This window comes from Suillus bovinus (genome assembly GCF_016758785.1).
Source record: "Suillus bovinus strain UH-Sbo-P2 chromosome Unknown EDB93scaffold_63, whole genome shotgun sequence".
NCBI classification, from domain to species: Eukaryota; Fungi; Basidiomycota; class Agaricomycetes; order Boletales; family Suillaceae; genus Suillus; species Suillus bovinus.
Genome location: NW_024542119.1, coordinates 130,490 through 149,850, shown reverse-complemented (window position 1 = coordinate 149,850; position 19,361 = coordinate 130,490). Strand labels below are relative to the sequence as shown.

The following is a 19,361-nucleotide window of genomic DNA, read 5'->3' as shown; positions in this document are numbered from 1 at the left end:
AGCGCATCCACACTCTTCTTGACTGCCTGGCTGACAGACTTCAGAGATGATGCTATCGAAGACAATTTTGACGAGTATGATTGGACTGATCAGCTTTCTTTGAGTGGTGCATGAGAGTATTCTGCACAACTTGCAAATCAGCACAGCTGGTGCCGTCGATCATCACTCTGGATCGACATTGCTACTCGATGAACCTGCGGTCGAAGTTCACATGGTGACAGCTCGGGAGGTTCTTTATGAGTAATAAAATTTTGACCCTCGGACAAGTCAAGGTATCCACGACCGTAAAGCGCAACGGGTATGCACGGTGTCCGTGCGGTTGCACAGTGTTCGGAGGCCAATAGAATCGATTACATTGCCTGAGATTCTGAGAATTAGAAGCCTTGGAAGTAGAGCATCGTGGACCGTGCTGACCGTAACGCGCCCGTTGCGGTATATCGTTTACTGCATATAGCCTCGCGTGAAAGTCGCCGCCTCATGGATCAGATCCTTTATCAACATGTTCCCTAAGTGACCTGGTGAATTGAATAAGTAGGTCCTTACATACATATATATATGTCTAGTACCTTGCAATGTGAGCCAACAGTCGTCTATCCTAGCACCATATCGCAATGCATCCACGGTGGCCCAACATCGAGTCAGGTTAGTTGCACTCTTATCTTATGACGAACGTTGCACTTTAACCTAGGACACGGATGGGTATCAGTATTGAAATACCTGAAAACCACTTTCAGTGATCTATTTGAAAAGCTCAAAAAACAGTTTCCGCCACCTCATGAAGCTCCCGGTCATGAGAAGCGCATGGCCACGATGGACACAATTCTTGATTGTGTTGAGGAGTATCTTCTGCAAATTGTCGGCAAGCTTGGAGTGAGCAGCAAAGAACTCCAAGGTCTCACAGGTCCTTTCAAGTCGGGGGTTAAGCATGTTGTTGTGACCATCGGTGTGTCACGAATAAATGACCGTCTCGGGATGTTGACAGCCTAATATCAAACAATGATACAGGAGACCTTATCGAGCAGCATCCATACCTCGCGTGTGCCCTCTTCACCATTGTGATCGGCATGCTATTCGGAAAAGAGATTCTCTGCATATTCGGCTTCGGATCTTTGGGACCAGTGAAAGGTACAATGTTTTTGTATAGTTGCAAAACATCAATATTTATGATATTTTTAGGTGGAATTGCTGCGTGGTTGCAAGGGTGCTTATTTGGCCCTGCTGTGCCAGCGGGCAGCTGGTTCGCGATCCTTCAGCACTTCGCCATGATATGACTGTAGAGCTTTTGAGAGGTTCCGTGGATGTTTGGTCGTCCGTGATTTGTGATCAATATGTGCTTTATGCTCCTGTATATGCTTGCGAACAGCCTGTCTATGCACTCAATTCTTATTTTATTCTCCAATTTGGTCATCATCGCGACCAACGTCATCGACTTCGTCGTACGGGCAAACGGAGTCATTATGGATGCATCTGGGATGTGCTGTGCGCGGCCAGATTTTCGAACTGCAGCTGCAGCACACCATGCCAAAGTGACAGCGATGGCACGCCGGGCTGCATGGTATCATTCGTGCGGGCGAGATTTTTGAGGAGGCTTGCCATTACCATTAAGGGTGATACAGTGACCATAGAGAGACGTCGTGTTCGGGAAAGATCCAGTACTAGTATATCCAATGCACTGTGGACAAATTCGAGGCACGTGATACCGGTCTCACCAAGTATCAACGTAAGCGACGAGATACTTAGCCTGAGTTTGAACTTGAAGAAAGTTGTTTCTTCAAGTTCAAGGTATAGCAATCTCGGATTCTCTGTAACGATACTCTGGCAGAGTCTCACGACTTGCAAAGTGGCAGTCCTGTATTCTTTGTTCAATCTTCATTGAAGCGTACTCTGTCGATTCCATATGGCCACTGATTTCTGGGCCAGTTCGCACTAGTGAGGAGGATCAAAGTCATAAGAGGCATAAGAGGCTTATGGTGGGTGTCATAGCAAACGATGGATCGTGGATCGGGCTACCCTGAAGGAGTCTCGTTCAGATGACCTACAATACGTGGATGATCCAGAGTACCTCGATTTCTTTGCAATTTTCTTTGCCAATGGTGAGTCCCAATACACCTGCCGACGCGGAGCGACGTTCAACCCTTCTAGTTATAACGAAACTAGGAAAAAAGCTCAACTTCAGGCAGCGAGTCATTGCAACAGCCATCGTATTTTTTCGGAGATTTTATATCAAAAACTCGTACTGCGAAACCGACCCATTTATTGTCATCGCAGCATGCTGTTACGTAGCTGGGAAAGCGGAAGAGTCGCCCGTGCATATCAAAAACATGGTAGCAGAGGCCCGCCTTTTCTTCAGCCGTGTGTTTTACCTCCAAGTCAATTTGTTTGAATGCTGATGTCAAGTTGCACAGAGCAGCCTTACGGCGTAAAATATTTTCCTTCAGATAATTCCAAACTCGCCGAGATGGAGTTCTATCTCGTTGCGGACCTCGAATGTGATCTCACCGTTTTTCATCCGTATCGCACGTTGCTGTCCATATGCAAGAAGGAGAGTTCGACCGACCTGCAAACAGAAGCTGGTGAAGTGGGGATGGACGACGGGCCACGGTATTGGGGAAGTGGAGATGGGCAACTCGAGTTGTCAGATGATGCATTCCAGCTAGCTTGGTGAGCGGATTTGTAGGAGAAGTGTCTCATAGCTGATTTTGATTGTAGGTCCATTGTCAACGACACATATCGCTCAGATCTGTGCCTGCTTTATCCTCCCCATCTACTCGCCATTACGGCGCTCTACCTTACTGTTGTTTTACACGGTCCAACTAGAGAGCTCCTGCAACAGCAGTCTCATTCAGTTGAAACAACACCGGTCCATAGCTCCCCGAGAAGATCGTCGCGGCAAAATTCTAGTACATCAATGGGTCACACAAAGAAACCCTCACAGGACTTTGTTGCTTTCTTTGCTGAACTTAACATTTCAATGCCATTGGTCGCAACTATTGCACAAGAAATTATTTCACTGTACACACTCTGGGAGCGGTACATTGAAGATTCCGATCTCGTTGATTCTGCAAGGGGTGCATTCTACGGACATGCGTCGGCGCAGGCACAACCGGCAGTGAACCATAGCGGGATGTCTACGCCTGTGGAGAGCCTGGACGACGCGCAGAGGCCACATGGCGCTACGCCGACATTCTTGCTGCAGGTCTTGACGAAGATGAGGGAGAACAGGTTGTCGGATATGGCGCACGCGTCTTCTGGGAGGCCTGTTGTGGTAAATAAGATGCTAGAGCGGACTCAGGCTGCTGGGTGATCAACCGTATCATCTTCATTTACATCCCTATGTGTGTATGTACGTTTTGTATCTCATGTGATTAGCTAGGACGAAGCCCTTTCAAGTAACCGAACAAGATCTATGATAATCTGTTCAAGTCAACTTGAACAATATTAAAATTGGAGGTTCACCTTAAAAGTTCGCCTCGTTGCAACCTCAAATCACAAAGTTTCACCCTTTCATCAGTGAACAGCCGGAGGGCGTCAATAACTGAACATCTGTATTTCTCACCAAGCCCACTTACGAGAGTCAATGCAGTGAAGAGCTAAGAATAGAAAAACTTGCACAGCCACTAAAACAGTTCAACGCCATCAACGTTCACCAGGACAACGCTGAATACACGCCGAACAACCATTGGCATTCGTCACCTGCAAAACTTGTTTCCACCTGCGCATAGACCGTCTTTCGTTTCTTATGTTTTGACAGCTTTCCTGGATTGTACTCTTATAGAATCCTCATCGGGCCAATATTTCGTTAAATAATCACGTACAGTATGCAAACACAAGACCACCAACGACGTTCACCGAAGCGCCAGGATACTTTCGACCTTCGTGACCAAATTATGGCCGACGACCCTACGGCATCTGCACATATGCATGCTCATGCTGATGCAACCAATACCTACGCAGGCGCTTCTGATGAAGAGCACTCTGTTCTAGAAGATGACTCTGATGGTGAAGAGCGCGAAATAGAATATATGGACGAAGACGACGACCGTTCGTCCTCACTTTCTATTCCAAATGAATCTATCGACTTTGATTTGGTCTACTCGCTGCATAGCTTCGCTGCAACCGTCGAAGGTCAAGCCAGCGTCGTAAAAGGCGATAGCCTGTTTCTTATGGACGATAGTAATAGTTATTGGTGGCTTGTCCGTGTGCTCAAGACACAGGACGTCGGATATATTCCCGCAGAGAATATTGAGACGCCCTTTGAACGTCTGGCCAGGTTGAACAAGCACAGGAATGTAGACGTGAGTCCCGCACCATCCAACAATTTCAAACTCGTGACTTTCTTTCTCAGCTTGCACACGCGACTCCACAAGAACTTCAAGAAGACGTCGAACGTGTGCGGAATAATCTTTCCTCTCGCGCTGGTTCGCACCACTCCCCTTCTCCTACCCATGGTTTCCCACCCACAGCTGCTGGGCAAGGCAGAGGTGTCACATTCACAACTGCACGGTCTGTGCATCGATATCCGCCTGCTGTCTGGCATGAGGAAGACGAAGAAGAAGAGGACATAGAATGGGATGACGGTGCATATGAGGAAGAAGACCCAGACCTCGCAGAAGATATGCTTGTTCGACAGCGCCAAGGTCAGGTGGGCCGCGATGAGCAACAGGATCCTATGGGCATGCAGATGGAGCCGGATGACGGAATGAGCTGGGATGATAGCGTTGCAGAAGACATGCAAGCACAAAACGCGCAGAAGAAGATGGAGCAACAGATGCTTGTAGCGCCTGATGCTCTGCGACCTAGTGGCACACCCGAAAGACAACAGACGCAAATCCAAGCGCAACAGCAGCCAGAGATAATAATTACCGAACAGAGGCAGCAGGAGGAGCAACAGGCACTTGCTCAACAAGCTTTACGCCATCAAACTTCACACGATCGTATCACTGCCGATGTCCGTTCGTCTTCACCGTCCTCATCTAGTAAGAGCATTGATCCCGCAGAGGTAACTGAAACAAGAAAACTCTCCGTGACGCCTTCAATTGCTCGTGATGAGCCAGTCAAACAAGCTCCAGCACCGAGCGGCCCCCTTCTTCCGAGCGCAATCATGCAGAAGCAGGAGATCGAGCGGCAACGCACTCGCGAGGAAATTGAAGTTCTCGAAGAGGCCTCGAAAAAGAAGCTCAAGAATAAAGACAAGTCTCTACAGCCCGTCTCGAATACCCCAGTTCAGAAGCCTGTGCAGGCGCCTGGTAAGCTTCGCAAAGAGCAACGCGACGCGACAGATGATGAAGCAAAGGAGAAAAAGGAGAAAAAGAAAGGAGGCGTATTCGGACTCTTTGGCCGCAAGAAGGATAAAGGGAAGGATAAGAATTCCATTGAGACCGCTTCCAATGAAACTCGCGGGTCTCAAGAGTCAGGGCGGTCCTCCAGCAACCTTCACGGGCCCACACCTGAACCTCCGATGTCTCCTGTCACTGCATCAGCCATGCAACAACAACAGCAAGTTCTTCGCACGCCAAACGACTCGAGAACGCCAACGAGACTTCAGTCACAGCAGACGCCTCAGACACCGCCACAACAAGTACAGGCTCAGGTATCGCAGCATGCGTCACAGCTGCGCCAACGCGACCAGCAACAACAGGCACTGTATCAGCAGTATCTTAATCGTTCGCCGTCATCGCCACCGGAAGCGCCTTCATACGGATTACAATCGGCTTCCGCTGTGTTGTCAAGCTCGAGTTCGTATAATACCTCTACCGCCTCTGCCGCTGGGCTTGGGCTGGGCTTGCCCTCCTCTAGACCACGACCCGGCTCCCTCGTTCTTTCGCCCACTGCTGACGGACAAGGTGTTGGTGTACCTGAGCTCAGTGTCATCCGTGTCTTTGCAGGCCAACACTTGCAGACCGAGGCGACTTTCAAGACTGTTCTTCTCAACGCATCTACTACTTCAGCCGACCTCATTCGTCAAGCTATTCAACGCTTCCGTCTCCCCGCTGGCGAGGACGGAGCAGACTACTACCTCACTATTAAACAGGTTGAGGGTTCATCTGCGGATCTGCTCCCGGAAGAAAAGCCTCTTGGAGTCTTTGAGTCGCTTGTAGAGGCCGCTATGGAATTACCAAAAGTCAAGCGCAGCAGTGTGGGCAGTATCAGCTCCGTATCAAGTAACCTCTCCATGCATCCCGCCATAAAGAAGTTATCCATGAACGACTTCAGCGATGACTCCGTTGTCAAATTCTACCTCAACAGACGTCGTGACGATACAGATGACAGCGCCACGACAGAAGAAGGCGATGAGACAGTGCAAGCTGATACGTCTCACGATGTAGCCGAAGGTCTCAACACCTCGGCGAGCAATGTCAACGTCACTCCTGATCGTTTCAGTTCTCCCTCGTACCGCTTCGCGTTGCAGCTTGTTATCCACCCCGAGGACCTGCCCGATGATATGGTCTTCGACCCAGTCACAGAAGCCATCGTATTCAAGAACACACTACGTGATAGAACCCATTCTACATCATCAATTTCTTCCGGTGTGTCACAGGGCCAGCGTCGGAAAGTTTTCACCTTCCCAAAGAATGTCACTGTTGCTGAAGTGATTGAGCTGGGTCTTGAGCGCTTCGGCATCTTGGAAGGTGTCGTTGATGGTGGTGACGAAGTTGAAGATAAGATGACAAAGAGGCGAAGTATCAGCAAAGTCCGATATGGTCTCACGGTTGACATTGGAGGGCAAGGTAAGGATACATTTAGCATAGATGGATTTGAGTACTAACTTTGTTGGTCTAGAACGAGAGCTATCGCCTTCAAGTAAAGTTACCGATGCATACCCTCGTCCTCCCAGTTTCCGCCGAGTTCAGGAAGGCAAGCGTAGATCTATTGATTCTGCTCAACTGCTTGGAAGCATAGACGACGTTAATGTCGATGATCCTGTCTTCATTCTCCGCCGAGCAATCTCCTATCGAACATCATCGTCCCGTCACCGCATGTCCGCACCCCTTGATGAAATCGCTCTTCAACATTTCCGCGATTCGGTTTCTGGCTCTAGTCTTAGCTCTGACAATCAGACTTCGGGTACCGAGGAAGTCAAACCGAGGCAGCTGTCAAGACAAGAGATCATTGCAGCACAGCGCGCCGCATCGCGAGCGAGCCAGAAGGCCATTCTTTCGGCCCAGATGAACTCCCTTCGCGGTGTAGATGTTCTTCTGCCTGGAAACGCCATGATTCGCAGCTCCAGATATGACTCTGGAGACAAAATGCGGTATTCATACGTGCAAGACGGCGAGTCGTTTGATATCAGTGACATTGTCGAGCAAGAGTTTTGTGAAGGCAACTCGGCGCAAAAGAACGACCTGCTAGAAGGCGTCCTCGGGCGCAATAAGGAAGGCATGAACGAGAAGATTGATCGCGTACTGAACAAAATTAAAGGTGGTCGACTTCAGGCTCAATACGTCGTTGCGGCTTCGAGTCAGTCTGACGACCCTCCCTCTGCTGGCTCTGCACCTTCGGAATATTCCGTCGATGATTCCGTCACTCCCCGTTCTGTTTCTGATGGGAGGACTCCTACGCCACTTGCAAGTAGTGTCACTGGGACTAGACACGTTGCGTCACCGGTGCCTGAGGTATCTCGGACACCGACACCTACTGCAGCAGATGGCCGACACAGTCGCGCCCGTTCCACCACCCCATCATCAAAACAAGGCACAAATGCGTCTCGTTCTCTTCGTCAATCGTCGATCGCTTCTATCATGTCAGAAGTATCAATGTACGGCACCCCAACTGGACAGCTTATCAGCCCCCCTGAAACGCCACGTATCAACACCAACCCCAAATCGCAAATCCCCAAGCGACCGTATATTCCAAAAGATGACTTTGGTCTGTCACATATGATGGCGATCATTGAAATTGCTGGTTCAGCACCCAAGGTTCCTCAAACCTCTGTACACCCAGTGGACGAGTCGTTGTTTGGAAAACCAATAGATATGACGACTCTACACCCGGACATTCAAGAGATATACGCCGGTGCTTTCCAACAACTTGATGAAATGGATAAGGTAAGATTCGTCGTTGGTCGAACAGAATATTTCGTACTGATTCACTTTGATAGACATTAGATGAATACCTTCAATACGTCATTAGCGCTCGTTAATGCTTGGTGCAAATTGTTATCTGTTGATGTATATATTCGCGATTTAATATTTATGATTTATTCGTTTCGCTTTCATTGCAGCCGCATGTATTGACCTCCCATCTGTGTTGGCGTTTGGTTTCCTGAGTCATTCTAACAAGTCGAATGACGGTAATATAAACGGGACATGCATCGACTTACTCGTGTAGATCATAACAAAGTTGGGTGGCCCACTCCCTAAGAACTGCAAAACTTCCTCATCCCCTATGTATAACTGACTGTATTTGATATCTCTGTTCGAAATGCAGACGAAATCCTGCATATTGACGATGTCCCGGATTTACCGTGAGGCTCTAACATGCGGAGCATGTCAAGATCATTCATTATGTTTGCAGCGATAGGGCCCCGAATGATCTAGGCACGCGTCAGTGGTATTACACCACTAATGGACTCTACAGTCATGAGTACATGGAGAGAATGGAGTGTTGGATAATCACGAACTTTGTATCATGCGCCCATGACGACATCTACTTCATTCATGTCTGTCCCGTTGGCGGACGCAGAAGACGTAAAAACATCTGCCCCAGCTGCGAGCGAATCAATAAGCAGTGCTAGCTTGGAGGGTCCCAAATTTGGCTCCTGCACACAGAGACATTCATGAGGATCGACTCATGTCTGAAATAAACATATGCTGACCTTTCGTATTTCCTCAAGGTCTTCGCTGAATCCTTCCGCAAGGGATGACATCCAGAACATCCTGAATTTGTCTTTCATGGCTTTTTCACGCGCCTCGTAACCTGCAGACAGATTTGGCGGTAGAAAAGATGGTATTTCTGCACTGTGCAGGGAGGGTGAAAGTGACCTTGGTCGAGGAGCGTCTTTTTCATTGAAAACTTCAAGACTGTCGGTCTGCATTTGTTCCTTTACCATGGATGTACCAGCATCGTCATCACCTGATTCGGAGTCGCTATCCGATGATGTAGATTCAGACGATGAACTCGTGTCGGAGTCAGGTAGTTTGATTGGGAGAGGTGCCCGCTTTTGAGGTGAGGAATGTGTGGATTCATCAGAGGATGAATCATCAGATGAAGAGGAAGAGCCAGAGGATACGGCGCGTCTTTTGCGTTTCCTGTTCCTTTTGCGAGTAGGCTTTGGTGCTGGTGGACCCATCTGTCAAACTTATAAAGCTTGGATCAAGGCTTTCCGAGTCAGCACTACGTACTTCACAAAGATATTGATTACATAACATTGATTTTAATCTTTCACTCTTCATCTACTTACCCCGAATCGACTTTAATCAAGATGAGTAGCAAGGTCGTCGGGGTTCTTGGTGCGCGTGAGCTCACAGCGTTGAATTTTATCTATGAAAACGCTCATGATATCTGCCAGGCTATGTTTCTAGCTTTTTATCGTTTCCTCTGACTTGCTTGATCCAGGCGGAGGTCAGCTCGGGCGAATGCTGGCCGCTTCGGCGGCTCTACTCAACGTCGATATAGTATTCCTTGACGTTGGGGAAAATAGCCCAGCAAAGCAGATTGTCTCCCCGCGATCTCCCTCTCTTGCTCATATCGATGGATCTTTCGTAGATCCAGAAAAAATCAAGGCACTGGCTAGCAAGGTCGACATCCTAACTGTCGAGATCGAGCACGTCGATACGAGCGTACTTGAAGAGATTCAGTTAGCCCCCGGAGCTGTCATCCATCCCAGTCCATCTACGGTGAAGATCATTCAAGACAAATTCATCCAGAGACAGCACCTCCAGAGTCACCAATGTCCCGTGTCAGAGTTTCTTCGTGTCGAATCCAATGTAGCATCAATACAACAAACCGCTGAAACACTTGGTTTGCCATTCATGCTCAAAAGTCGCACTTTGGCATATGACGGACGGGGTAATTTTGTTGTTCGGGATATTGCTCAAGCTGAAGAGGCCATCTCTGCCCTCGGGAATCGTCCCTTGTATGCTGAGAAGTGGGTTGCATTCGCAAAGGAAATCGCTGTCATGGTGGTGCGCTCCACAACAGGGGAGGTTCGCTCGTACCCCGCTGTGGAGACTGTTCACAAAGACAACATTTGTCACTTGGTTTTTGCCCCCTTGCGAAGTCGCGATCCACATGTTGCTATTCGCGCACAGAACGTAGCCGAAGCAGCAGTCAAGACCTTCCAGGGAGCCGGTGTTTTTGGAGTCGAAATGTTCCTCATGGAAGACGGTAGAAGATAGCTCCTGGATTATGTGAACCAGCCTAACTCACGGACTTTGTCAGGCTTTATCTATATTAATGAAATTGCCCCTCGGCCACATAATTCTGGACATTATACTATAGAGGCTTGCGAAACCTCCCAGTACGAAAATCATCTACGTGCCATACTTTCACTCCCGCTTGGTTCAACGTCACTAAAAGTGCCTTCGGCTGCAATGCTGAATCTCATTGGCGCTTCATCCAATATGGCAGAAGTCACGAATTTTGCATCTGAATGTATCAAGACAGATGGCTGTGCGGTCCATCTATATGGCAAATCAGAGTGTCGAAAAGGACGCAAAATGGGACACGTTACCATCGTGGGCAACTCAGATTCAGAGGTCCGCTCTCGCCTGCGGCCATTGTTAAAAGCATTGCCATCAGGAAGTACTGAAGAACTCGCTCTATACGCCCCAGAGGCGCCTGCACAAGGCAGCGGCTTTTCCCACAAATACCCGCTCGTTGGTGTGATCATGGGCTCCGATTCCGACCTTCCGGTAATGTTGCCGGCTGCTCGTATTCTGGATCGGTTCAAGATTCCCTATGAACTCACCATTGTCTCTGCACATCGCACACCAAATCGCCTCGTCGAATACGCAAGGTCAGCGAGCTCGAGAGGTTTGAGGACTATCATTGCTGGCGCAGGTGGTGCAGCACATCTTCCTGGCATGGTTGCTGCCCTGACTGCGCTTCCTGTCATTGGAGTTCCTGTGAAAGGTAGCTCGCTCGATGGTGTTGACTCGTTGCATAGTATCGTGCAAATGCCGGTGAGGCTCTTTGAGTCTTTATGTGATTTGTTGATGTCTGAGTGTCACCACAGCGAGGTATACCTGTGGCGACGGTTGCAATTAATGGCGGTATGAATGCTGGATTGCTAGCTGTGCGGATTCTTGGGGCTGGTATACCTCATCTATTTGCAGACATTGATACATATTCAAGAGGATTAGAGGGCGAGGTTATCGCAAAGGTCGAGAAGCTGGAAGAAGTTGGTTGGGAAAAGTATGAGGTGAAGCGATGATGGGTGAAGATCTACACTCCTGTTCGGGAAATGTTCATATGCATGCACTATCACCGAAGGAAATTACTAAAAGAAAATTGTGACTTTATTACGTGCTACTCCCTCTAATAGCGCTTGTCGATTACACTGCCTAAGCAAATATGCGCCCAGTAAGTGGTCACAGCAGCTACTAGTAATTCGAATTAAGAACTGAATTTATTTCATTTTTGATCCTTTCCTGCCGTGTATACGTAGCAAAGCCACCCAGATGCCTTCAAGTTTGCAGTACATCGCAGGGCGAGTATCGGAAACCCCAATTTCATCATAGAGTTCCACGATTAAATAGCTAACAGAGAAAAACAAGATCGAGAGCAATATCTACATAGTAATAACCTCATATTTCTGAACAAACATCTTGAGGCACAATAAATATTGTGTATATTCACGCCTGGGCGTTCTCTTCTGCATCATCAGGCTGAACCTGAACTAAACCTGCCTCCATCGCCATAGAACGGAAGATGGAATTCTTGTTCTCCAGCAACTTCTTTGGCGTATCAAATTCTGCAATCTAAATTGCGCAATCAACAACACATTATGAATGAACGCCATTGGTAATTTTCTTACCCTTCCAGCATCTAGAACCAGAATCCTATCAGACTCCATGATCGTGTTTAAGCGGTGCCTATAGTTTCATTATTAGTACTAGTGATTGATAATGTCGGACCAATGTAACATACGCAATGGTTAGAATGGTCACATCGCGGAAGATTGGACCCCTAATAATTTCCTGAATCGCTCGGTCGGTATCTAGATCAACCGCAGATGTTGCTAGAGAATTATGCTCATTAGCCTTGCAGAAGAATAAGTAATCGCTCATACAAACCTTCGTCGAGGACGAGCACTTTAGTCTACGGAATGTCGGCGATAAAACCTTACAATCGATCAAAGAAAACGTGCGTACCTTGCGCAAAAGTGCCCTCGCGAAACACAAGAGCTGTCTCTGACCTGCCGAAAGCGATGACCCGGCCTCCTGGACCGGAGCATCTAGTCCCCCAGGGAGTGATTCAACATATGCCTTCAGATGGGCCTGTGGAAGCGTCATTGGTAAGTATCAAGAGTGTAAATACATTTCGAAGACGAACATGTTCCAGAGCAGTCCATATATCAACATCTTGATGCTCTCCAACAGGGTCAATGTTCTCTCGCAATGTACCCTCGAACAAATCTGGGCTTTGAGGAACAATGGATATCGCGGAACGCACTAAGGTTGGCTCGATCAAAGGGTGTCCACACGGACAACATAGGGAAGACGCACAATCATGCAAGCCAAGTTTAGTAATATCTACTTTGTCGATGAAGATAGTTCCAGATGCAGGTTCAATGATCCGGAAGAGGGCGAGAAGAAGCTGCAAAAGTATCGTCACAGTCCAAGAAAAAACAAGCAAATGTCTTACGGATGATTTCCCTGCCCCAGTCCGGCCACATATCCCAATATTCTCTTTGGGTTTCTGGAGCATCTAGAGTCAGCGTACATGTGTGAAAAAATTGGCGTAATGACTGACTATGGTCATGGAAATATCTTTGAGGACTAGATCAAGCCCGGGTCGATACCTCGCTGAATACTCCCTAGATCAGACAAGTTCAGTACAATTTCGTGCATACACTGACACGAACTTACCGAAATTCAACTTCCCCCGCCGTGGGCCACTCAGAGCCAGGTTTATTCTCGGGGATCTCATAAGGAGCTTCTGGCTCAAGGTCTTTCGCATAGTGGACGATCCGCTCGACGCTAACCACGTTCTGTTCTACTTCACTTGCAGAGCGAACGAACCAGTTCTGCAGCCGCTTAGTTGCCAACACCTCGGGACGAAGGAAAAGCCACCTACCAGTGAACCCGTCGTGTTCAAAGCATACGACAGAACCAGACCGACCAATCCCGCATCAACGTTGCTGTTCACAACGGCAGAGACAGCCAACATGGCCGTGACGAAGATAATCACCGCTCCAACGAACTCCAATCTCATTGCAAGCCAACGATTGACGGAAGTACTAGGGAGGTAGCACAACTGGTTGCGGTCAATGCGGCGCGCGTTGTTCGCAATGAAAATGGATTGTTGGTCATAGGCCCGGATAGTGGAAAGTCCGGCCAAGGATTCCGAAAACCACGCAAAGATGGGTGAACGGGACACCGCATCTAAACGCTTGAGTTCACGCGACGTCGCGAGATAGTACCTATCAACAGTGTCAGGGTGGTTTTGGAAGCATAAAAAGGTCATTCGTACACGGTGATCTTCGAGTAGAACCACGCCAGGGGAACGACGGCGATCAAGAAGGGCGGGAAGCTGAACCCGATGACCAATAAAATAGAAGCGCAGACCGCGCTTGTGCGTATCATATTTTGGATCACTCGCCCAAGGATTTGATCGACAACATATGTATCGCGAGAAAACAAGTTCAAAATACTGCAACAAGAGTTTGCTCGAATTCAGAAATCATGCCAGTGTTCACTAATCTGACGCACCGTCCTGTTGGCGTTGTCTCAAAAAAGCTGAGAGGCGCACGCATGACCGAATGCAGCATCTGAAAAATGAATGAAAAAACATTTCAACGATACTTGAAACGCAACACTAACCGAATCATGAAGGTGCTTTGAGCTCCGAAGCGAGCAGAAAACCCAAATCAGAAGCGCAGCACATGCGCCAAAGCTAATGGCCATCAAATTGAACAGACCATATCCCAGGAAATACTTGTCAGTCAATCCCGCGTTGACACCCATCTCGCGATTATGCTCGCCCCAGAGCCTGAGCATTACGGTCGACACAACAGATACCGCCTGCTGCAGGACCGTAGCAAGTACAAAGAGCAGGAACCCCTTTTTCGATGCCGCATGGAGGTATTGTGAGTACACTTCCATCTTGACGCGGCCCTGTTCAGTGTGCTCTTTCGTGATACCATCGGAAGAGGCGTCGCGCAGCTTGGGCGGTGCAGCGAGGACGGCTTTTTTGAAACTTTCTCTACGCAACATCTTCTCTGATACACTTTCAAGCTCTCCGACAAGGGTGGCTTGCATGTCCCCCTCGCTTGTAGTGGGAGTGGCTATGCCGCTAGACCGTCCGGGTGTAGTAGCTCCAGAGCTAGGACCGCTCGTGGCGTGACCGTGACTATCCGCGATTCAATTAGATTGCATCAAACATCATGGATCGAAATACACGCACACAAGCTTGCGTACTTCACTATCCGGGTTCGACATCAACTCATTGTACGAGCCACTCTCCAAGATAATACCGCGGCGCATGTAAACAAGTTGATCGAAATGCTTGAGATACGAGATGCTGTTAGTGACAAGAACGCGCGCTTTGGTTGCGAGCAAGCCTTGAGGACCAATGACATGATCTGTTATACAGTATCATTAGCAAAGAACTCAGCCTGGAACCAGAAACTCTTATTCACCGAAGACATGTCGGGCAACGTGGGAATCAACGGCAGCTAAAACATCATCAAGGAGAACCCTGCAAGACACATCCATCAGCAGCATACCGTGTACGAACTAAAGATACTTACAAATCCGCGCGAGCATAGATCGCACGGGCAAGCGCGACACGAGCACGTTGGCCACCACTGAGCTGAGAGATCATTTGCCTTTGGCTGATATGTTACTATCCCGAAGTACTCACAGTAATGCCTATAGAACGGACGCCGTGAACATTACTGGGTCGCAAAGGATAGTCAGAAACATACCCTTTTCACCGACCTCCGTCAGATCGCCCTGTGGGAGGAGCTCTAAGTCGGGCTTCAAAGCACAAGCTACGGAGAAGGGTTGGTCCAATCTCACACAATTAATTATGCATGGACATACCTTCAATAACAAGGCCATAGAACACCTCATCATACTCATGCGAGAAAAGAATATTATCTCGAACCGATGCAGAAAGAATCCTATTTGCCTGTGAGCGAACAGTCTAGAAAAAACCGCATATGCGACGCACCAAGGATTCTGAGCGGCATAAGCTACATTGCCGAATAAAGCCACCTCACCCTCCGTCTTTCGCATGTCCCCGATGATAGCTGACAGCAAGCTACTCTTCCCGCTGCCTACACGACCAAGTACACCCACTAGCTCCCCCTTATGTACCGTCAAGTTAATATCTTCCAGAGCAGCTGAGATATCTTGTTTATTCCACTGGAATTCGGCACCTTTGATTGAAAGCACCTGCCACAAATGTGAAAATGGTCGTAAGTAGGTAGAGAATTGCCAACCTCATCGCCAATGCTCAAACTGTTTTTTTGCGCCTTTACAAGGGCATTTTGTTGCAGCTCTTCAGCGTGCAGGAAGCCTGATAGACGTTTGACGGAGACAAGTGCCTCGATGATGTTCGACGTGACTTGACTAAACTGTGACACAGTCAACGATTGTTGAGGTTGTAATGCAGCTGCTACTCACCATAGCAAGTGGGAACTGAAGAAGCATGAACAGTGAGATCGCAGGGAAGATAACGTCGGCTGTGAGTGGTCGCGAAGAAAACACAGATGCGGCGGCAAAAGAACTAAACGCCACAATCACTGAGATTTGTTTGTTAGTTGTGAGCAACGAGTCAATGGTAAGGGACACACAAGGAATGCCTCCCCAAAGCGTTGTATTGAGAGCCTGATGAATGCGCAAGGATGAATACGAGTCACTCTGTCTGAAAATTGACACGTACAGTCACAATGCCAATTTTCTTCAGCATCTTCAGCTCCAAGTCATTGCGCACATGCAGAACGCGGCGGATGAACGCATATTCCCATGCATAAAGCTTGATACTGCACGAATGACGATCGTTGATGAAATTCTCTACGTGCACGAGGCTTACGTACCTTTTGATATTGGTCAAAAGCTCGCTCATTAGCCTCGTTCGCTTGTCGCGATTCTTCATTTGTTGCTCCTGCATCTTCTTTAGCATCCCTGCGATCGCCGTATTGAGCGGGATAGAGATTATCATGATTGCGACTCCGACAAAAGCCGACCATCCGAGAAGGTTGTATAATGATACAAAAGCCAATATAATCTGACGATAGCGTGAGCCTGGTTATTATAGAGAATAATCTGTCCAACCTGGAATGGTCCAGAGATCGCAATCAGACCATAGGTGCATAGGTCTTGTAGCCTGGTCGCGTCGACGGACATCAAGTTTACGATATCTCCAGATGCCCGACTCCCTCGCTCGTCGCTAGAAAGCACAAGAGACTTTTTGTAGATGGCAGTCACCAAGCCAGCGCGAACACGCATGCCTGTCTCGAAACATATTTGAAAGTACTGTGTGTATTGGTAAGCACCGTGAACACGATCACATTAGCCGGGTTACCTGGTGGAGAACAACACTTTGCGCCATGGATGCTATAAACATGATAATAGCAATGACGTATCCTTCGAGAGGGCTCGGACCAACAAGGAGGTTAGCTGCACCTTTGGCGCCCTGATAGTTCGAGATATAAGCCAGGAGCAATCGAAGAAGTTGAGGTTGCAGAAATGCAAGACTGTCTTGCAAGATTTTCAAGGATGCAGCACCCATATATGGGCCACCATATGATAGGAATAATGCGAGCCATACGGACGAGCTGCAAACTTGATCAGACAAAGAGAAGCTTTTTCATAAACATTGCACTCACTGTTTCTCCAAAGCGCTCTCCAGGTCATTTCCAAGATTCTCTGACTCATTGTGGGGAAGCAAAGCAGGCAAGTCGTTTTCTGTAATGAACTCCTTTGAACCCTTCTGCATCAATGGCGTCAACCACGCAAACGACCAAATACTGTACACATTTGCCGTGACCATTGGACTTTCCGCGTTATCCTGGACTGAATCATCAGGAGAAACACACTCCAGCGCGTATGCGGGGAGAGAGAAAAGTTCGACGGCCCATTTTGAAAGAACCACGAAGAGCCCCTTCGAAATTTCGTCGTGCACGAACGATCTAGTCCATATTGCGAGGCCGACGGTGTAACAAGGCCAAAATAGTAGGAGAATGGTTGATGATGACCGTGTCCGACGATGGTTCAGTCGGGTGAGTATCCAGGACGCAAGCAACGCGAGTGGTTCGAGGACGTAAGGCCATACGACCGATGCTGTTTGCTTGAGCGACAAGACCACGAAGAGGTTGAAGCAAGACGCGACAATGGCCAGTGCCAACAAAGCCTACCCACCAAGTTGGTACGAGGTAGGCACAGAAAGCTATTAGAACGCACCAGTTTCGCCCATAGTATCCAGCGACTTTTCCGGGAGATATCACGAGACGGAAGATATCTCAAAGCCCAAATTCTGCCTGTTGCAGAAAGTAGGAGTAAAGACAGAAGAGATGTTAAAATGACGCCTTCCTCGAAGCAAATGGTGAAATCAAGTTCACGAAGGTTGGACACGATGGACCATCCTTCAGCGTCCCGACAAGACGCCATGATGTGCGATAGTGACTGTCGATGGCGAAGCTGACTGATATAAATGATGGGCTATAGTATAGGTACCGGTCTCACGGCCAGTGATATCCGATTACAAATTTATGTAGAACGAGCGTAGTCAGCCATTGGTCATAAGTCGACGAGCTGTGAACAATTTGGCTGATGTGTGATTTGCAGTTTACATAAGGTTGGAACAGACTACAGCGTCTTCCGAGTCCGGGCCGAGATTTATGAACAGTGTGAACGAGGTGGCCGTCTCAACTTCTGGTTCTATGACGCGTTTTCGGCTGCAGGGAATGGATTCGGGTTGGCGAGCCGCGAATGATCACGCGAGGAGATGCAGGCGCCTTCCTTGCAGTAGCAGCTAAAAGGAGGTTCTTGATTGATAGATTTTCTCCCAAGGCCAAACGCATCTGGCGCTCCAAACGGACTTCCTTCGGGGTGTGAACTTCTTTCTCTTCCATCATTAGTGACTCCCTCTTCAATGCGCTAGCTCCTAGTGTCTTCACGAGAGCTTTACGAAGGTCGCGTGTCTTCTGGCTATTCGGACTTGGGACCGGATGGTATGACGGCCTGATGCTGCCGTGGCGTGCTTGCGATTGTTTCACTTTACGCCTGAGTATACTGTTCGCAAGCACCTCAACACACTCCCTTCTCCTTAAGGTCGCTTTGCATACGCTTGAAACATTTTGAGGATAAACCGCGCTCCAGAGTAGCTGGGAGGCCAAATGTGGAAATAAAGGTGCGTATTTGATCAGACTCATTCCGGGTGCTCTCGTTGGATAACGCGGCTGCTCATAGATCGTGATAATGCGCCGAGGAACGTAATGACTTGAACATACCAAGCCGAGAACACCAAGAATTCTCCTGAAGAATTTTAGGCTCTTCGACACGTATAAATTGCCCACACAATGGGATTCATTCACCTAAAAGCAAACAGAGATGGCATCAGAAACAAGCAACGAAAGACAAAGTGTTAAACAGCATACCGGGAAGACCGTCAGAAATCCTGTATATCGCTCTTTCTGGTACACGTACCATCTCGATGAGTGGTAAAATATGATCCTCTCGTAATATTCCCCTTGGCTGATGAGACTAGCAAACTGTTCGAGCAACAGTCAAGCGTTAGTAGAAGTGTAGGTCGTAATTATCGCTGACCTTGTAGAGTATTTCTTTACCAGCTATCAAAGATTTGGCGTCAACAGAGCTGAGACCCCGCTTCCACTGGTACATGATGGTGTGACCGAAGATTTTGGACGTCATAAACGCAATAAGACTGATCGCTGTAAGGATAATACGGTAGGCAATGTCTGTTATGGACATGGCACTATGATCGACTATGAGATGTTGAAGGGAGGTGGACTGCTCACCGTTGAGATTTAAATACAAGACATGGATTTGTTTCAGCCCAGGTCAGCCTCCGACAAAGATCGAAATCAATATTTATAGCTCTGCAATGGGCAAAGGTGACCAATCACTTATCACATTTAGCCTGAATATAGTCCTACATGAGCTGGTATACCTAAGTTGAAGCTTTGAAGTATTGCAGTGAGTCCAGGACTCCAAAAGTCATAAGTATTT

The 19,361-nt window shown here is 48.2% G+C and overlaps 7 protein-coding genes across 7 annotated transcripts; 4 read left to right on the top strand and 3 right to left on the bottom strand.

The window, feature by feature from the left end:
• The first annotated feature begins 572 nt into the window (after positions 1–572).
• Positions 573–1,651, top strand: EDB93DRAFT_768553 (uncharacterized protein). The gene is made up of 4 exons (XM_041457395.1): positions 573–642; positions 707–943; positions 1,006–1,125; positions 1,177–1,651. Exons 1-4 carry the CDS (start codon positions 612–614, stop codon positions 1,269–1,271), a joined length of 483 nt encoding a protein of 160 aa, XP_041304276.1. The 5' UTR covers positions 573–611; the 3' UTR covers positions 1,272–1,651.
• A 101-nt stretch (positions 1,652–1,752) lies between these two features.
• On the top strand, positions 1,753–3,554 carry EDB93DRAFT_1167686 (cyclin-like protein). Its single transcript, XM_041450244.1, has 5 exons — positions 1,753–1,929; positions 1,984–2,093; positions 2,143–2,352; positions 2,406–2,661; positions 2,710–3,554. The coding sequence occupies exons 1-5, from the start codon at positions 1,898–1,900 to the stop codon at positions 3,302–3,304; spliced, it is 1,203 nt and encodes a 400-aa protein (XP_041304275.1). The 5' UTR covers positions 1,753–1,897; the 3' UTR covers positions 3,305–3,554.
• Positions 3,555–3,631: 77 nt separating this feature from the next.
• Positions 3,632–8,439, top strand: EDB93DRAFT_768478 (uncharacterized protein). The gene is made up of 4 exons (XM_041457394.1): positions 3,632–4,295; positions 4,346–6,728; positions 6,781–8,045; positions 8,099–8,439. Exons 1-4 carry the CDS (start codon positions 3,819–3,821, stop codon positions 8,138–8,140), a joined length of 4,167 nt encoding a protein of 1,388 aa, XP_041304274.1. The 5' UTR covers positions 3,632–3,818; the 3' UTR covers positions 8,141–8,439.
• Positions 8,440–8,626: 187 nt separating this feature from the next.
• EDB93DRAFT_1091317 (uncharacterized protein) lies at positions 8,627–9,034 on the bottom strand (the record flags this gene model as incomplete). Its single annotated transcript, XM_041446344.1, has 2 exons — positions 8,627–8,758; positions 8,816–9,034. 2 exons carry the CDS (start codon positions 9,032–9,034, stop codon positions 8,627–8,629), a joined length of 351 nt encoding a protein of 116 aa, XP_041304273.1.
• A 541-nt stretch (positions 9,035–9,575) lies between these two features.
• Positions 9,576–11,374, top strand: EDB93DRAFT_1091371 (Phosphoribosylaminoimidazole carboxylase; the record flags this gene model as incomplete). The annotated part of the gene is made up of 3 exons (XM_041446350.1): positions 9,576–10,326; positions 10,381–11,123; positions 11,177–11,374. 3 exons carry the CDS (start codon positions 9,576–9,578, stop codon positions 11,372–11,374), a joined length of 1,692 nt encoding a protein of 563 aa, XP_041304272.1.
• A 133-nt stretch (positions 11,375–11,507) lies between these two features.
• On the bottom strand, positions 11,508–17,908 carry EDB93DRAFT_768287 (P-loop containing nucleoside triphosphate hydrolase protein). The gene is made up of 30 exons (XM_041457392.1): positions 17,574–17,908; positions 17,000–17,523; positions 16,696–16,948; positions 16,446–16,646; positions 16,208–16,398; positions 16,054–16,153; positions 15,965–15,998; positions 15,795–15,913; positions 15,611–15,745; positions 15,340–15,563; positions 15,210–15,289; positions 15,092–15,157; positions 15,028–15,035; positions 14,915–14,976; positions 14,804–14,862; positions 14,569–14,746; positions 13,986–14,514; positions 13,875–13,933; positions 13,636–13,815; positions 13,240–13,585; positions 13,032–13,189; positions 12,916–12,979; positions 12,808–12,861; positions 12,669–12,759; positions 12,496–12,614; positions 12,315–12,440; positions 12,237–12,261; positions 12,091–12,181; positions 11,978–12,035; positions 11,508–11,921 (listed from the first exon to the last, which is right to left on the bottom strand). Exons 1-30 carry the CDS (start codon positions 17,778–17,780, stop codon positions 11,796–11,798), a joined length of 4,467 nt encoding a protein of 1,488 aa, XP_041304271.1. The 5' UTR covers positions 17,781–17,908; the 3' UTR covers positions 11,508–11,795.
• On the bottom strand, positions 17,909–19,337 carry EDB93DRAFT_768339 (uncharacterized protein). The gene is made up of 5 exons (XM_041457393.1): positions 19,289–19,337; positions 18,939–19,063; positions 18,770–18,883; positions 18,623–18,706; positions 17,909–18,571 (listed from the first exon to the last, which is right to left on the bottom strand). Exons 2-5 carry the CDS (start codon positions 19,041–19,043, stop codon positions 18,038–18,040), a joined length of 837 nt encoding a protein of 278 aa, XP_041304270.1. The 5' UTR covers positions 19,044–19,063; positions 19,289–19,337; the 3' UTR covers positions 17,909–18,037.
• Positions 19,338–19,361: the final 24 nt, after the last annotated feature.

Excerpts from the sequence above, each read along its gene's own strand:
- EDB93DRAFT_1167686 (XM_041450244.1), top strand. The coding sequence starts at position 1,898 with ATGGCCACTGATTTCTGGGCCAGTTCGCACTA. Across the intron at positions 1,930-1,983 it reads TTCTGGGCCAGTTCGCACTA|CAAACGATGGATCGTGGATC; the intron begins GTGAGGAGGATC and ends TGGGTGTCATAG. Across the intron at positions 2,353-2,405 it reads GGCCCGCCTTTTCTTCAGCC|AGCAGCCTTACGGCGTAAAA; the intron begins GTGTGTTTTACC and ends CAAGTTGCACAG.
- EDB93DRAFT_768553 (XM_041457395.1), top strand. The coding sequence starts at position 612 with ATGCATCCACGGTGGCCCAACATCGAGTCAG. Across the intron at positions 643-706 it reads GTGGCCCAACATCGAGTCAG|TATTGAAATACCTGAAAACC; the intron begins GTTAGTTGCACT and ends GATGGGTATCAG. Across the intron at positions 1,126-1,176 it reads ATCTTTGGGACCAGTGAAAG|GTGGAATTGCTGCGTGGTTG; the intron begins GTACAATGTTTT and ends TGATATTTTTAG.
- EDB93DRAFT_768478 (XM_041457394.1), top strand. The coding sequence starts at position 3,819 with ATGCAAACACAAGACCACCAACGACGTTCACCGAAGCGCCAGGATACT. Across the intron at positions 6,729-6,780 it reads GGTTGACATTGGAGGGCAAG|AACGAGAGCTATCGCCTTCA; the intron begins GTAAGGATACAT and ends TTGTTGGTCTAG. Across the intron at positions 8,046-8,098 it reads AACTTGATGAAATGGATAAG|ACATTAGATGAATACCTTCA; the intron begins GTAAGATTCGTC and ends TCACTTTGATAG.
- EDB93DRAFT_768287 (XM_041457392.1), bottom strand. The coding sequence starts at position 17,780 with ATGGCGTCTTGTCGGGACGCTGAAGGATGGTCCATCGTGTCCAACCTT. Across the intron at positions 17,524-17,573 it reads GGATACTATGGGCGAAACTG|GCTTTGTTGGCACTGGCCAT; the intron begins GTGCGTTCTAAT and ends CTTGGTGGGTAG. Across the intron at positions 16,949-16,999 it reads GAGAGCGCTTTGGAGAAACA|CTCGTCCGTATGGCTCGCAT; the intron begins GTGAGTGCAATG and ends TCAAGTTTGCAG.
- EDB93DRAFT_768339 (XM_041457393.1), bottom strand. The coding sequence starts at position 19,043 with ATGACGTCCAAAATCTTCGGTCACACCATCATGTACCAGTGGAAGCGG. Across the intron at positions 18,884-18,938 it reads GTAAAGAAATACTCTACAAG|TTTGCTAGTCTCATCAGCCA; the intron begins GTCAGCGATAAT and ends TTGCTCGAACAG. Across the intron at positions 18,572-18,622 it reads TTCTTGGTGTTCTCGGCTTG|CCGCGTTATCCAACGAGAGC; the intron begins GTATGTTCAAGT and ends ATCTATGAGCAG.